Consider the following 16,323-nt stretch of genomic DNA (forward strand, 5'->3'; position numbering starts at 1 on the left):
AATGTATGTGTGTATGTGTGTGTGTATAATTTCAGAATACATCTAGGATCTATTTTTGCTTTTATATTGTTTTATATTGTTAATATGAATGGAGATACAATTTTAAAATATCATACTGAAGTGATTTCTAAGAATTTCTTATGCCGAGGTAATCCAAAGATAAATTCAAATATGAACATTTTATTTTAATGATTTGGTGAGCAACTACTGAAGAGTGATAAAGTATAGCTGCAGTAGATAACCCAGGATTTCAGTGTGACATTTGCATCTGTCTTGGTTGACACCTGCCGCTGTTTAAATCAGATGCAGGATGTGAGCCCAAACTACCCGATGTACACATACTTTGCAGCATATCCAGCGCAAAGCAGCAGATAAATTTTGCAGACTTTGGGTAAGTAAGAGTGTTGGCAATTAAATAACACTCCTTCTAAATCACTAAAGGAAAAGAAAGAATCCTAAGTACATTAGGATTAGGAAAGAATTCTAAGTACATTTGACTTCGGAGAATTTTATTCAGAGCAAGCAGTACTAGGTTTGTACTTTAAAATGCTGTCCTCTCATCATGTGAGGGTCATTTATGTGATAAGAAGAAATGCATTCCATATCAAACCAACCCATATTCATTACTCTGGCATGAGTGTTAGTCATGAGATTTTATGGTCCCTCTCCCACGTAGCAATCGCCCTGGATAAGCAAAGTCTGATACTAAGAATAAATGGAGTGGAACCAAACCATCTTAGATTCTTATAGAAAGAGAACATAAATTTTTAAAAGAATCTGAAGCATACTAATAGAACCAATGGTAGTTCATGTTTCATTTACTGAAGTTTCCATGTATTACTGATGCTTTCTATTTTACTGCTGATGTTAGTGTATCTATTAAATTTAGGTATATTGGAAAGAAGTTTGTTCATAGGTAATATACAGAGATTCCTCCATTTACAAATAAACCTTCCCATATTTTATATTAACACATACTATAAAGTCTGTATAGTTAAAACAGTGTAGAACTGGTACATAAATAGACAGCCAAACCACTGAATGGAATAGGAAGTCCAGAAACAGACGCAAGTAGGTATGGAAATTTTGCATATGATAAAGGCTGCATCTCTAGAAAAAGGGCTTTTTACATAAAGGACTAGAATTTTTAAATGAAAGGTGCTAGTACAATTGCATAGCTATTTGAAAAAGATAAAAATTATATACATTTCTCCCAGCAATCGTAAGAACTCCAAATAAATCAGAGATGAAAATGTAAGCATATGAAACCATGCAAGTGTTAGAAGAAAACAGGGTGAATTCCTGGTAACCTGAGCGCAGGGAAGGCTTGTAAGTATCTAGAGCCAATAAAAGATCAATAATGTTGGCTAAATTAAAAAAAACATATTTGCATGACACAAAACACAACAAGCAAAGACAAATGACAAAGAGGAAGAACATATTTGCAGTATACATTACAGACAAAGAACTGAGTCTGAACATATAAAGAACTCAATAACTGAAGGGAGAAAAAGATCAAAGTCTTGACAGAAAAATAGGCAAAAGACATGAACAGACAATTCACACACACGAAAAGATACATTTGAAAACACATACATTCTCACTCATAATAACAGAAATGCAAATTAAAACCACAGTGAGAAACGATTTTTTAACCTATGAGATTGGGCAAAAAAAAAAGTAAGATAACATATTCTATTGGTGAGACTGGGTTGAAGCAAGCTCTCTCTTACATTGGTGGTAAGAATGCAAATTGGTACAAACTTGGAGGGTAATTGGCAATACCTAACAAAACCACCTATGTGTTTACCTACTGACCTAGCATTCCCACTGTAGAAACTTATCCTAAATATACACTTCCAACAAATAAGAACATATATGCACAAAGTTATCAACTGCATAATTGTAATTGAAAAATATTGAAAACAACCTAAATGTTCATACAAAGGAGAATGATTGAATCAACTATGGCAAATCTATACATGGGAGACTATGCAGAGCTAAAAAGGAATGAAAATCGCTATGAACTGATACGGAGTGATTCCAGGATGTAGTGTTAAATGAAAAAACAAATGCACAAGAAAATATGTGGTATGCTATTCTTATGAAAAGTACCAAAAGATTTCTCCCAAAAGATTGGGAGAAATAAGAAAATATACATGTATCTGCTCATTTGTACAAAAAGAAACACAGCAAGAATAACTTAGAAACTGACAAAATTGGTTACCAATAGGGGATGAGTGGAATAGGGTGGAAAAGATGGGTGGGGAAGAAACTGAAAGGAAGTATAGTGGAGTGGCACTTGTCTAAGCATGCCTTTTGTATAGTTCTGCCTATTGGAAGTCTGTTACACACACTTAATCAAGAAAGACAGAGAAAAAAAGAAAAGCCTAAAATGAAATACAAATTAAAGCAATGAACCTAACTGTATTTCAAATTAATAACATAATCCAAGTAAATTTTCAACACTGGTTTTTGAGCATATACTCTTAGGCTAAAGACAAAAAGAACTCTAAACAAATATTGAATTCTAGTGAGATTTATTTTTCATAGTAGTATGGGCTACAGATTTTTGTGTATTCTAAGATTGAGGAAGTATATATATCAGAGATAACAGAAGGAATCCTGTGGCATGGGACTGGAATTATAAGTATCAGTATGGAGATAGATAGATAATAGGTAGATAGATGGATAGGTAGATAGATAGATAAATAGACAGATAGATAGACATATAATAGATAACGTGTATACAAAAGGCCTAAAGCAGTAATATCCCAGTAGTAATGATCATATCTAGCACCCAGAATTTGGCTTCTAAATGCCAATTTCCACTAAAAGAACCTAGGTTTCTTGGAGAAATGGTTGATTGCAGGGCTAGTTCTGGGAATATACCAGATGGGTCTGGAACTCTTGTGCCAGTAAGAAAAAAAGGCTGATGGGAACATGTCCAAAGCACATAGGAGCAAGCTTAAAAAGGCCCTCACTGGCCAAACCTGTGCAAGCTGATCATCAAAATTATTACCCACTGAATAACATAAGAATCCACAGGTCCACACATGAATGAATGCATAAGTGGGGAAGAAGGGAAAACTTTCTTATAGTAGAATTGCAACTAAGAAATTTAGAAGAAAGTAATAAATATAGAAGAAGCAATGGAACTAAAAAATCAACATTTAGAAATATAGTAATAATAACTGAATCATAGTGTAATAATGGATCCAGGCAGAATCATTAATATATGCTAAAACCAGTGGGTGAATGTTTGATAAGAAGCAGAATATTTACTATATAGACTCAAAGTGTTTTCCCACGAAATATTTAATTACAAAGGGAAAAATGGTAATTTTATAGTGGAGAAACTTGGCAGATCCCACCTTCCCTAAATGATCAAAGTTAATATACCAGTAATGGGGTAAATCAACACCATGTTCCTCCTGACATGGTATATGAAGAGCACATCACTTCTGTGATATTCCTGCTGAAAACGCATAACCTGAATCTAATCACAAGGAAACAATGGATATACCGAAACGGAGGGCTATTCTACAAAATATAACTGTACTCTTCAAACATACCAAGGTCATGAAAGTCCCCTCATCCTCCAAAAAAAAAGAGATTGAGGGATTATTTCAGATTACAGGAAAATAAAGATACATACACCACATGTTCTTGATTGAAGCCTGGGCCACACACACACAAAAAACATTTCCCCCCCTTTTGCTATAAAGGACCTTAATTAGTAAGACAATTGGAAAAATTTTAATAAGGTCTGCAAACAAGATAATAGTATTATATCAATGTTAATTTCAGTAATTTCTATATTGAACTATAGCTGCTTTAAAAATGTCCTGCTTTTTCACAGAAACACACATTTATTTAGGAGTAAATGAGCATCATGGTTGCAACTTATTGTCAAATGGTTCAGAGGGAAAAAACCCATCCACCTGTCTGTCTGTCTATCTGTCTATCTATCTGCAGAGAATGATAAAGCAAAGAAGGCAAATTTATTAACATTTGCGAAATCAGGATGAAGGGTATATGGCAGTTCTGGAAATTCTTCCATAAGTTTGAAATTATTTAAAAATATTTTTTAAAGATTAACGATACCGACTGGCTGTTAGCAGCCTGAAAAGCTTAAGACGTAATAACTTGTAATTTCCTAAGGCACAGATTTGTGCCATTCCACAGCAGGTCTGGAGAGTCTCAGCAACACTCCAACTAGTGGGCGAGCCTCACAGCCCACAGTCCATACTTACTCCTTCATCCTTGCTACAAAATACCTTTTTTTTTAAAAGGATTTTTTGTTTTGTTTTGTTTTGTTTTAGATTTAATTTTATTTATTTTTGGCTGCGTTGGGTCTTCACTGCGGTGCACGGGCTTCTCATTGGGGTGGTTTCTCTTGTTGTGGAGCACGGGCTCTAGGTATGTGGGCGTCAGCAGTTGTGGCGCCCAGGCTCAGTAGTTGTGGCTCGCGGGCTCTAGAGCTCAGGCTCAGTAGTTGTGGCACACAGGTTTAGTTGCTCCGCAGCATGTGCGATCTTCCTGGACCAGGGATCAAACCCGCATCCCCTGCACTGGCAGGCGGATTTCTGTCCACTGCACCAGCAGGGAAATAGCTCTTGTGAAGTGGTAAAAAATCTTTATTTCTTTATGAAAAATACCTTTAAGAAGAAAGCTAAGGGTGAGTGCCAGTCACAGGGACCAGAAGAAAAACAAAGGTTCCAAGCCAGAAAGCAGACATTTTGATGAATTAAAGTGTGGCCTGTCAAATGAGGTGAATGGATCCACCACACACTCTAGTGAGAAGAAGACAAATCAAATTGAGAAATTACTTTGGCCGGTACAGTCATCCCTCAGTACCCACAGGGTACTGGTTCCAGGACCCCCAAGGATAACAAAATCTGCCCTACTCAAGTCCATTATATAAAATGGTATAGCATTTGTGTATGATCTACACACATCCTCCCGTACACTTTAAATCATCTCTCGATTACTTATAATACCTAATACTATGTAAATGCTATGCAAATAGTTGCCTGCACACGGCAAATTCAAGTTTTGCCTTTTGGAACTTTCTGGGGTTTTTTTTTTTTCCTTTTTAAATATTTTGTATCTGCGGTTGGTTGAATGTGTGGATGGGGAACCTGCAGATACAGAGGTCTGACTGTACTTTATTCTGTGAAGGAAACTGGCTCAACGAGTAACAGGTACAAAGTTGGTGATGTTAACTTGTGGTGTGAGGATATACCGAAACAGTGCCTTCTGAAGAAAATATCAGGAAGCCAGGAGCATGACAGGTATTAATAAGAAGCAATAGATAGAAAAGAATCATGAGGGGTTCCAACTTACATGTTATGGAGGTATGTGAGAATCTGAAGATTTATACAGGCCCCTAAGACATATCTGTTGTGAACGTTGGTGCATATATATCGATAGCTCGAAAGATGAGAAGTTTGATACGATAGACTCTATGTTTATAAGAACACTTTGTGAAAGGACTTGAAGAGTTGTCACAGGCTTTTGCTGCTTAAACAAGCACTTCCTATATGTACGTTTCTAATCCTGACTGAATACCTCTAGACCTTGGGTTAAATTAAACGAAATTGGCTGCTAAAATGCCATAATTCACAACAATTATAAAAATAATAAAGAAATGCTTTAAATTAAACACCAAATCCCTGAAGATTAGTGTATCAGAAAATCATACACTAATCGCAGCTGGTTTTCTTTTCAGGAATTTTAACATATTCGTAGCAGCAGTTTTGTTATTTCTAAAAACTACAGCTCTCTATCCAATTAGAGATTAGTTAGTTCATGTATTTAAAACCCACTATACATTTACAAAAACAAAACCAACAATACAACATTGTACCTCAAAAAGGGGCATTATGTAATTAATCTGTTCTTCCATGTTCAATGAACATTTTCCCCACTGAGATGCATGATTTTGACTTGTTCCCAGGGTACTTGGAACTCTTTTCATAAGAGGGCTTAACATTGAAATGACTTATGTTAAAATCCAATTTTTCCCCAAAATAGGCAGAGGCAGGAAAAGGGTCCAGAGCCAAAGAAAATGCTTTATAGTAAGTTCAGGACACTTTTATGGTTGAGAAACTAAATAATAGGCTTGTTCTGACTTCTTATTCTCCTATAACCTCACTTTGCATTTTTACTAGCCACTGTTATTACCGAATGGCTTTCCTGATTTTGTTTTTAATCAATATATCTTTTAGAACCTTACTCATTCACTATCAGTTTAATTTTCAACTGTTAGAAAATAGAGATAGGGTAATACTCTGGTAAATCTATGTCCTGGATAAAATTAGATACACCTTTTGAAAGTATTTTTTTTAAAATTTATTTATTTTCCTTAATTTTTTAGCTGCGTTGGCTCTTAGTTGCGGCACATGGAATCTTTGTTGAGGCATGCAGGATCTTTTCGTTAAGGCGCGGTCTCTTCGTTGCAGCGCTTGGGCTTCTCTCTAGTTGCGGCGTGTGGGTTTTCTCTCTCTAGTTGTGGTGCGCGAGTTCCAGAAGGCGTTGGGCTCTGTAGTTTGTGGCACGCAGGCTCTCTCTTTGAGGCGCATGAGCTCAATAGTTGTGGTGTGCGGGCTTAGTTGCCCTGCGGCATGTGAGATCTTAGTTCCCAGACTAGGGATCGAACCGGTGTCCCCTGCATTGGAAGGTGGATTCTTTACCACTGGACCACAAGGTAAGTCCCTGAAATTATTTATTATTGGTGATGTACATGTCTTATGTCCAAAGTTCTTTCTAAAATTTTTTAGATTGAGGAGACCATTAGTGAAAAATTATTGAATACCACACACCAATAGATAAGTTTAAAATTATGTAGTCCTAAAAGCTTAATTCATTATTTTTAAACTTCCAAGTCATTTAAAAATCCATATGCCATAAAATTCACCTCTTTAAAGTATTCAATTCAGTGTTTTTTTTAAAGTATATTCACAAAGCTGTACAATCACCACTATCCAATTTTAAGACATTTTAATTACTCCAAAAAGAAATGTCGTACCCATTAGAAGTCACTCCCCATTCCACTCTCTCCCCAGACCCTGGCAATGACTAATCTACTGTCCTGCCTCCAGGGATTTGCCTATTAAAAACATTGAATAAAAATGGAATTATACAATATGTGGCCTTTTGTGTCTCGCTTCTTTTCACATAGCATAATATTTTCAAGGTTCGTCCATGTTGTAACATGGATCAGTACATGCCTTTTTAGATTTAAATAATATTCCACTGTATGGATATACACATTTTGTTTCTTCATTCACCCATTAATGGATACTTGAGGTGTCTACACCTTTTGGCTGTAGTGAATAATGCTGCCAGAAATATTCATGTGCAAGTTTTTGTGTGAACATATGTTCTCAGTTCTCTTGGGTATATTCTATGGAGAATTGCTGAGTCATATGGTAACTCTATGGTTAACTTTTAGGGAATTACCAAACTGCTTTCCAAAGAATCCACACCATTTTGAATGACCAGCAGCAACATACGAGGGTTCCAATATCTTCATATTCTCATCATTATCTTTTTTATGCTTTAAATTATAGCCATCTTAGTGGATATGAAGTTGTATCCTGTGACTTTTATTTGAATTTCCCTAATGATTAATTATGTTGAGCATCTTTTTATATGCTTATTAGCCATTTGTGTATCTTCTTTGGAGAAATGTCTATTTAGATCTTTGGCCCATTTTTAAATTGGATTATTTTTTTATTGTTGACTTGTAAAGGTTCTTTTGTATATTCAGGATATATTTTTGTATATTGTATATCTTTTGTATATTCAGGATATATCTCCCTTACCAGAGATATGATTTGCAAACATTTTCTCCCATTCTGTCATTTTTTTCTAGTTCCTTGATAGTGTCCATTGGAGCACAAAAGCTTTTATGTCTGATGAAATCCAACTTATCCATTTTTATATTTTTGTTACAAACCCAAGAAACATGTGCTTAATCCAAGGTCATAATGCTTTGTGCCCATGTTTTCTTCTAAGAGTTTTATAGTATCAGTTTTTACATTTTAGGTCTTGATCCATTTTGACTTATTTTTTGTATGTGGTGTGAGGTAGAGGTCCATCTTCCTTGTTTTGCATGTGAATATACAGTTGTTCCATCACCATTTGCTGAAAAGAATATTCTTTCTCCATTGAACTGTCCTGGAACCCTTGTTGCAATTCAAGTGACCATAATCATAAGAGTTTATTTCTGGATTCTCAGTTCTATTCCTGTGATCTATATGTCTATCCATACACCAGCACCACACTGGTTTTATTCCTGTAGGTTTATAGTAAGTTCTGAAATTGGGAGCATGAGTCCTCCAATTTGTTCTTTTTCAAGATTATTTTGGCTGTTCTAAATGCCCTATTCATTTTTCTGCATTCTTTTTTCTTTCTGGTCCTCTGACTGGATAATCTCAATTGACCTATCTTCAAGTTTGTTGATTCATCTGCCTACTCCAACCTGCTACTGAGTCTTCCAATGCACATTTCATTTCAGTTGTTATACTTTTCAACTCCAGAATTCGTATTTGGTTCTTTTTATGTAAAAAAATTAATAAAAATTTTAAATTAAAAAATTCTATTTTTTTATACTATTTGGGGAGAGATTGTTTTTAGACTTCTCTTTTGTCTTTAGATTTGTTGCCTTTAGTTTTTTGAACATAGTTAAACTAGCCATTTTAAAGTCTTTTAAACTGTCAGACGGGTGAAATTAGGACAATTCTCTGAAAATTGTTGGGGGATGGGAGCTTCAAACCCATTTGGCTCCTTCCAGTGGCTGCTAGGCTGTTGGTTTTCTTTCACAGTGATGGGGAGTTGGTTTTCAAGGCCACTGTGAAATGAGGAGAGGGGGATGGGCATATGGCAAATTAAAAAGCTTGCTGCTTTTACCAAGATTCTGCTTTTTTTTTTTTTTTTTTTTTTTTTTTGCGGTACGCGGGCCTCTCACTGCTGTGGCCTCTCCCGTTGAGGAGCACAGGCTCCGCACGCTCAGGCTCAGCGGCCATGGCTCACGGGCCCAGACGCTCCACGGCATGTGGGATCTTCCCGGACCGGGGCACGAACCCGTGTCCCCTGCACCGGCAGGTGGACTCTCAACCACTGCGCCACCAGGGAAGCTCTCTGCTGTCTTTCTTGAATAAACAGATTGTTACATGCCCTTGGTTAATTTCCAGAGTGCTGAAAAAGTTGATTTTTGACAATTTTGTTAGTGTTTTTGTTGCTTTTATGTAGGAGTGGATTTGGGGGGATCCTTACTATACCATTCCTGCTAATGTCCTAATTCTTTATTTTTGAGGAAGAATATACATACATGGAAGGCCTAATTTTTTCTCCCCACATTCTGATACATCACCCAGTGCACCACGTTTAGGAGACTCCCAGTGTAAAATAAAACTTTCAAAAACCTCAGTTGAGGTGGATAGCATATGCGAACGCCACACCACAGGGCATCATGTGATTGCGGTGGCTCCTCCTGACCTTTTAGACCTTCCTGTGGCAGCCCCATCCTCCTGATAAGTTGGGTTGAAACTCTTAGGATTATCTGACCCTTCCCTTACTCTTCTGCTCCCACATCCCCTCAAATGCTCCTTCACAGTTTTATCCATACATAACTTTTCTATCCATTCCCAAGGCACCATTTTCTCTCACCTGCCATCAGTCAGTGACCTTTGATATAAACACCACTTTGATGAGTTCAATCAGTGATCAGAGGCATCCAACACCATACCTTGTCTTTTTCTGGATAAAAATCTAGTCTTTTTAATGTGACCGACAAATTTTCACAATCTTAATCCGATAGGAACTGGAGGTCAGACAATTTGGGTTCTTTCTTCAGCTTAGTTCTTGTGGAATTTTCTGTACCTACTGTTCAGGGTATAAAAGATGATTGAGTACCTACTATGTGCTAAACTTAGAGTCAGTTCACAGAGATATAGGTAAGTAAACCCACAATTACAATGTACTGTAGCTAAGAACTATGTGGAAGGATCAATTAAGATATCTGAGAAAGTGCCTTTGAAAATGTGAAGAATTTCAGGAGTAAAAGGTATTACTGTGGGTTTTTTTCTTATTTACTTACCTCCAGTATAATACCCTCGAAGATTTAGTCAAGTGTTATGGTGTTAAAATGGTTATATAATTAGTTTTCCTCCCTAAATATGACAGTGTGTGAGAACCCTGGGACTTCTACATCTGTAGGAGGCCACGTACATACATGCTGACTGCGTCCTCATCTTTAAAGCAGGGATGACACCTTCCTGCTTACTTCCCAGGACCGTGGTGAAGGATCGCAGGAGAAGATACATGTGGGGTCATTCTGAAGTGCCTTACAAATCCCACTTCTTATCAAAACAATTATTATAAATAAATAAAAATAAATTATAAAAAATTGTAAACATACTCTCATTTTTATCACCTATGCAGCTCATGCTGTGATGTCTTCATTTGAACATCTGTTTGGACAGTTTAATGAGAATAAGTAATTTATTTCTGTTAAGCATCTTGTGGGCTACCTTTTGTGAAGAGTCCTATAACCACACTGTGAAAACATTAATAATCACTGATATGTCACCAAAAACAACCATGGAGGAAAAGAAAAGCAGTTACTTACTCTCTGCTTTTAATTGTCCAAGGATGGAATTTTCTCCTCTGCACATGGTTCTGAACATATGTAAAGGAAAGAAATAATTATAGAGGTTTCAAAGGTTTCAACTGCAATATCTGTGGGGTAGAGTCCTAATCCAAATAAAAATAGAGCAAGTGCTTTTATGAGAAGATTTTTTAAAAGCCAAAAAAATCAATGTCTCTTCTGTAATGTTATTGATGGGACAAGTTATTCTGAAGTGCGTAAATGGAAAAGTTATAAAATTGATCTTAGATTTCAGAAAGAGATGCTATTTTTAAAAGATGGGTTATGAATGAGCTTTCCCACTTAGAAAATGTGGCGACTGCAAAGATAAACTTAGAATGCCACAATAGATAAGAATACTTACAGAATCATATTACTTTCAGAGGTGAAAAGGGCAAACTTAGCAGAGTAATTCTGGGATTAAGGAAACTATTATACCTGAGCTGTCTCTGTAAAGTCAGAAAACCCCTTAAAAGTGAAAAATATAGTCTCAAATAGCTGCCTCTACTAATGATTTTGCTTCTCAAGACTCCTATAATAGTCGATGAATTATAAAGACCGACAAGACAAAAAATTCTATGTTCCATCTACTTTGCTCTGTGAATGTAATTAAAAGTACAGTTATGCCTGGGAAATGCTGATATTATTAAAGACGATGCCAGAAAATAGAGATTTTTTTGCATAATAAAAGGTTATAGTTTTGGTTGCTGAACAAAAGCGAAGCATGTTATTTCATTCAATTGGTTCACACCCAAGAAAATAGTTACAGAAAATAATTACAATCGATAATATTCCAAAAATAATGTTAGCATGGCAAATGAAGTGGATAAAATCCAATTAAACATTATTGCCTTAAATACTTAAAACATTAAGTGCCTTAAATACTTGAAAAGCTTTGTTTGCCATGTTATAAATCAGATAATATTAGAAATGGGCAAATCTTCAATCCAAGTGTATAGACCAAAGCACAGTTAAAGTTTTCTCATACTGTAATGAGGCAAAATTACCCCAGATGAAACAAAACGCCTTACTTGAAACCCTGGCAGACAGAAAGATACAAGCTTGAAAAGTCGGAAAGAAGCAAGAGGATTAAAAAAAAGAAGATTTCCACCACAGTGGTGCGCTCAAACTGTGCCTGGAGGACCTTAGATCTTGAGGAGGTGCCTCTAGGGAGGTGGACTCAAGCAAGAGGTCATCTAAGCCCCCGGCCCCAATTTGACCAAGGCCCTGAACCCTTATCTGCTTTACACACTGGGGGTTTGGGACAAGACTTCATTTGTCCCTCCCCCACAAAAGAATTTGATTAGAAAGGTGGGAAACTACAGGTGGTTCTGACGAACAGGGGATATTAAAAGAAAATATCCAGGCGCTAGTCCTTGCTTTGACTTATTAAGTGTGATCCTGAGTAGGGCTCTTTTGTGCTTCAGGTCACAGAGCTTATAATTGGGAGCTGGATTCATGCCAGGCCTGTCCATTTACCTCTTCTCAGCTAAGCGACCCAAAAAGAACGTCAGGGGGGCCTTTCCATCACTTTCTACAGCGCCTCTCTACACCCGCCCACCAGCTAGCACCTCTCAACCCCCCTCATAATCTTCCACTGGCCAAGTCTGAAGTCTCATGTGCCTTTTTGTGTGAATATGGAAACTCTGCTTTTTAGAATATTGAGAACAGGACTTACCACGTTCCCTAAAATTTTAATAAAGTGATGGCAGGGAAAACAATTAACATTCCAGGAGACAGGAAAGAACCTTCACGCTTCACTTACTGGCAGAGACTATTACTACCAACCTTGTTGAAGGATTGCTGCCTAGAAAAATCATAAACCAATATGTGCAAATCATACCATTTTAAGCATTTAATTTTTTTCTTTCATCTACTTACTGCAAAGAATATGGAAAGCTCAATAACTATTTGGTGGCTTAAAGATAATTTTAAAATTATCTTTAAAAATTAATTATGTATAAAGGACTTCGTATCTGTTTCTGTATAAAGTCCTTGTCTGCATTTATAATATATTAATATATATTAAAAGAACAAAAATATTAGTCTTTTTTATATTCATATATATTGTGTGTATATATATACCTCATAAATGGAGACAAGCACTCTATATATGTGAGAGGCAATGAGTATAAAAGAGACACTAATATTTTAGTTCTTTTATATGTGTCATGTGTCCTAGGCCTACCATTTATGATTTTAGGCTCTATTTGAATTTTATCAACTAGTAAACAGGCCAAGATTCAAAAGTAAAATAAAGCAAAGTGTCCATCTGTTCAATGCTCCACTGAATAGATGTGGAGAAACATTTCCATTGCTTTCGCCAGCTTACATGCATAACTGATTGAAAGCTGTAAACAGAGGATTTTAGAACGTTGGCACCTGTAGTTGAAGTGCATTATTGCCTGTAGAGCATTTCCTCCACCGGTTGAAATGTCTCCTTCAAAACCTGGCAGAAGTGGTATCACAACATAAACCCGGTATCTCTGGCTTTCCCTGCAAAAGTCAGATGGAAAGAGTTGCACATACACACAGAAAAAGACACAGTAACAGTTAAAAATGACAGTCAAGCAGTTCACATCGTTTTGGAGATTGAGTGAATGGCTCCCTACGATACATTCTATCACGTTCCAGGCTTTGGCAGGGAAGGGGATGCTGCTGGATTAAAGGCCAGAAACTGTTACCCAGGCTAACCGTTCATAACAACCTGAAAAGTAAGCTGAACTTGGCAGTAAAGTGGGAATTGTACCCACTATCTCTCTATAGCACAATCCTTCCTAGGACAAAATTCACTGTAAAAAAGCCTTGCTTGGGTCCCATGGGAGGTGGAGGGGTTATAATAAAGTTTCGAAAAAGACGTTATCCTAACTGTTTTATGTATAACAAGTTATAGCCACAGTACCGAGCTCAGAGTCCAGCAAATAGTAGGCATTCAGTTAGTAATTACTGAGTAAATGAGCTCCCACAGCCTAAATCTCAGGGGCAAAAAAAGATATTGAACCCAGTATATTTTCCAATGCAGAAATCAGCATTGTTTAGAAACTCTGATTCATCTCTGAAAACTCTGCTTCAGATGCAAAATGTTACCCTGGGCCTGTCAAGAATTTTGAATGACTGATGTTGAGTTTTAAATCTCCTGTAGACGTAACACAATACTTCTTGGTCTGCTGTCCCAACTGAACAGCTTTTGAAAGAAAAGAAACAGAAGCAGAAAGTGGGGCTCCTAACTTTGATCTGCATTCAGAAAGTCAGAAATTTGGAGAATTGTGTTCAAATAGGTATTGCCTCTTTGGAGGCTAGACTGTTAATATCCTTATCCCTAGAAAACACACAGGAAGAAGAGAAAGTCTGGAGATGACTGTGGTATCCCTTATGGTCAGAATCTCGCCAGTTTATGTGAGAAGTCTGCATTCACACGAAGATGCTGCTACGGGTTAATTTTCAAATCGGAACCTACTTAAACTTTTCAAAATACTTAATTTCTAAGGTGCGTTGTCTTCTAAACAGCTACATTTTTCTTCCAGGTGAATATTATTACTACTCTCAGAGGGATCAGATTTCATTACTGAGGTCTCTGATGCCAACATACTGTACATATCAGGGCACAGGGAAAGTGCAGTTTGAGACAGAAGCCACGACCAACAGAACCGAGTCTGGAGGCCTATGAGCTTTAACCGCAGTGCTGAGAAATGAGGAATCTGAACCAGGGTGTTGTAATGGCATGGATTAATCGCTAGATGGCAAACACAGTTTGAGTTGGAAAAAACCCATTTAAAAAAAATATATAAATGGTTAAAGTTATCTGTCAAATAAGGGTACGAAGCTCACATTCCTAGATAGTAAACAGGATAGTGGGAAGAACAGAAAGAATGCCTAAGCTATTTCCTCAGAGCCAGTATTTAAAAGTCCAAACGAATTTTACAGTTGAAAATTGACACCATCTGGCTTCAACTGCCTTTACAGAATCACCTTCGGTCTGGTCCTCCCAGGCCCACACTCCAGTGACTGGACACCACTGCCCTGCGCTCAGAGGTGCACCCCCAGTAAGGCAGGTTAGTCAACCTAACTCATCTGCCCCCTGAGCCTGGATGTCCTTCTCTGCCTCGCAGAGAGGAGCTGATAACCGGCTCCTTCCATCAAGCCATCCTGGATGTGCCAGTGAAAATCGGTTTGCTCCTGCCTCCGCACTCCAGCTACACATGGCTGGGATCCCTGCTCAGCATCTTTTTTGCTTTACACAACAGTGACAGGTACCTCTGCTAGGCTAGGCTATGTGATAAGCCCTTTTGAATGTGCGTCCACATATCTTTCTGTTTTGGGCAGTGCCCAACAGAGGACCTTTGAACTCAGTATGCACTTGGTACTATTTGTTTTGAGAGGATGGGGTCAGGTTGGAAGAATGTTTGTTTCTGGGAAGCCTCTGGTAGACAAGAGGTTAAACAGGATGTTTTTCTTTAAATTAGATTACATTTTATTTGAATTTTTTTTACTGTGGTAAAATACATGAAACATAAAATTTACCATTTTCACCATTTTTAAGTGTACTGTTCAGTGTTAACAACTACCTTCACATGTTGTGAACCATCATGATCTCTATTTCCAAAACTTTTTCATGAGCCCAAACAGAAACTGTGATAATTAAGCAGTAACTTCCCATTTCCCCTCCCTGCAACCTCTGGTAACCTCTAATCTACTTTCTGTCTCTAGGAATTTGCCTGGTCTAGATATTTCAGCTAAGTGGAATCAAACAATATTTGTCTTTTTGTGGCTGACTTATTTCACTTAACATAATATCCTTAAGATTCATCCATGGTGTAGGATGGGTCAGAATCTCCTTCCTTCCTATGGCTGAATAATATTCTGTTATATATATGGACCACATTTGGTTTACCCAGTCATCTGTTGGTGGACACTTGCAATGTTTCCACTTTTAGCTATTGTGAATAATGCTGCAGTGGGCACGGGCATATAGTATCTGAGTCCCGGTTATTTTGGGTATATACCCAGGACTGGTGTTGCTGGGTCATACAGTTATTCTATGTTTAGCTTTTTGAGGAACCACCAAAAAAAATTACATTTTCAAATGGATAATATATGTTCTCAGTGCAAACCTTCAGAGGTGGAAGATTATATGATGAAAAAACTTCTTTTTCACTCCTTTGTCCCCAGCCTTTTTTTCCCCTCCCTAAGGGCAATTTGTATTACCTTTCATGTTCTTTCAGAAATAGTCTATGAATTTATAAGCATATATATGTATTCTCTCCTTCTACACAAATGTTAGAATACTGTAAACACTTTTCTGAACGTTATTTTTTTTTTGTAATTTATCAGTGCATCCTGGAAATTCTTTGATAACTGTACATAGAGAGATGCCCAGTTTTTAATTAATAGCGACAGTATTCCAAATCCATGCCATAATATTTTAACCAGTTCTCTATTGCTGGGCATTCAACTGTTTCTAATTTTTTGCTACCCCAAAATGCCTATTTTGCTATGTGTGCCAACCCACATAAGTCATCTCTCACATTTATTAGAAGCAGTATTGCTGGTCTTGAACACCAAGTGTTTGTAATTCTGTTTGGAAAAGATGGTTACCTTTTGCCCATGTGTTTTATAAAAGCAAAAATGACTTCAAAATGTAGACATTGGGAAATGTTCTATAAAAA

General features: G+C 37.1%; 1 protein-coding gene across 2 annotated transcripts in view; it reads right to left on the reverse strand.

Moving 5' to 3' along the window:
- PLD1 (phospholipase D1) overlaps positions 1-16,323 on the reverse strand; it is a gene marked incomplete at its 5' end in the record, with an annotated part of 113,912 nt that overhangs the window by 20,529 nt on the left and 77,060 nt on the right. For both annotated transcript variants that reach the window (XM_082654763.1, XM_082654762.1), the window contains 2 exons: positions 10,640-10,689; positions 13,040-13,153. In XM_082654763.1, the coding sequence (XP_082510889.1) occupies positions 10,640-10,689; positions 13,040-13,153 (164 nt within the window). The remainder of the gene's footprint in view (positions 1-10,639; positions 10,690-13,039; positions 13,154-16,323) is intronic.

Source organism: Grampus griseus (assembly GCF_964374135.1).
Source record: "Grampus griseus genome assembly, chromosome: 5".
Classification (NCBI taxonomy): Eukaryota; Metazoa; Chordata; class Mammalia; order Artiodactyla; family Delphinidae; genus Grampus; species Grampus griseus.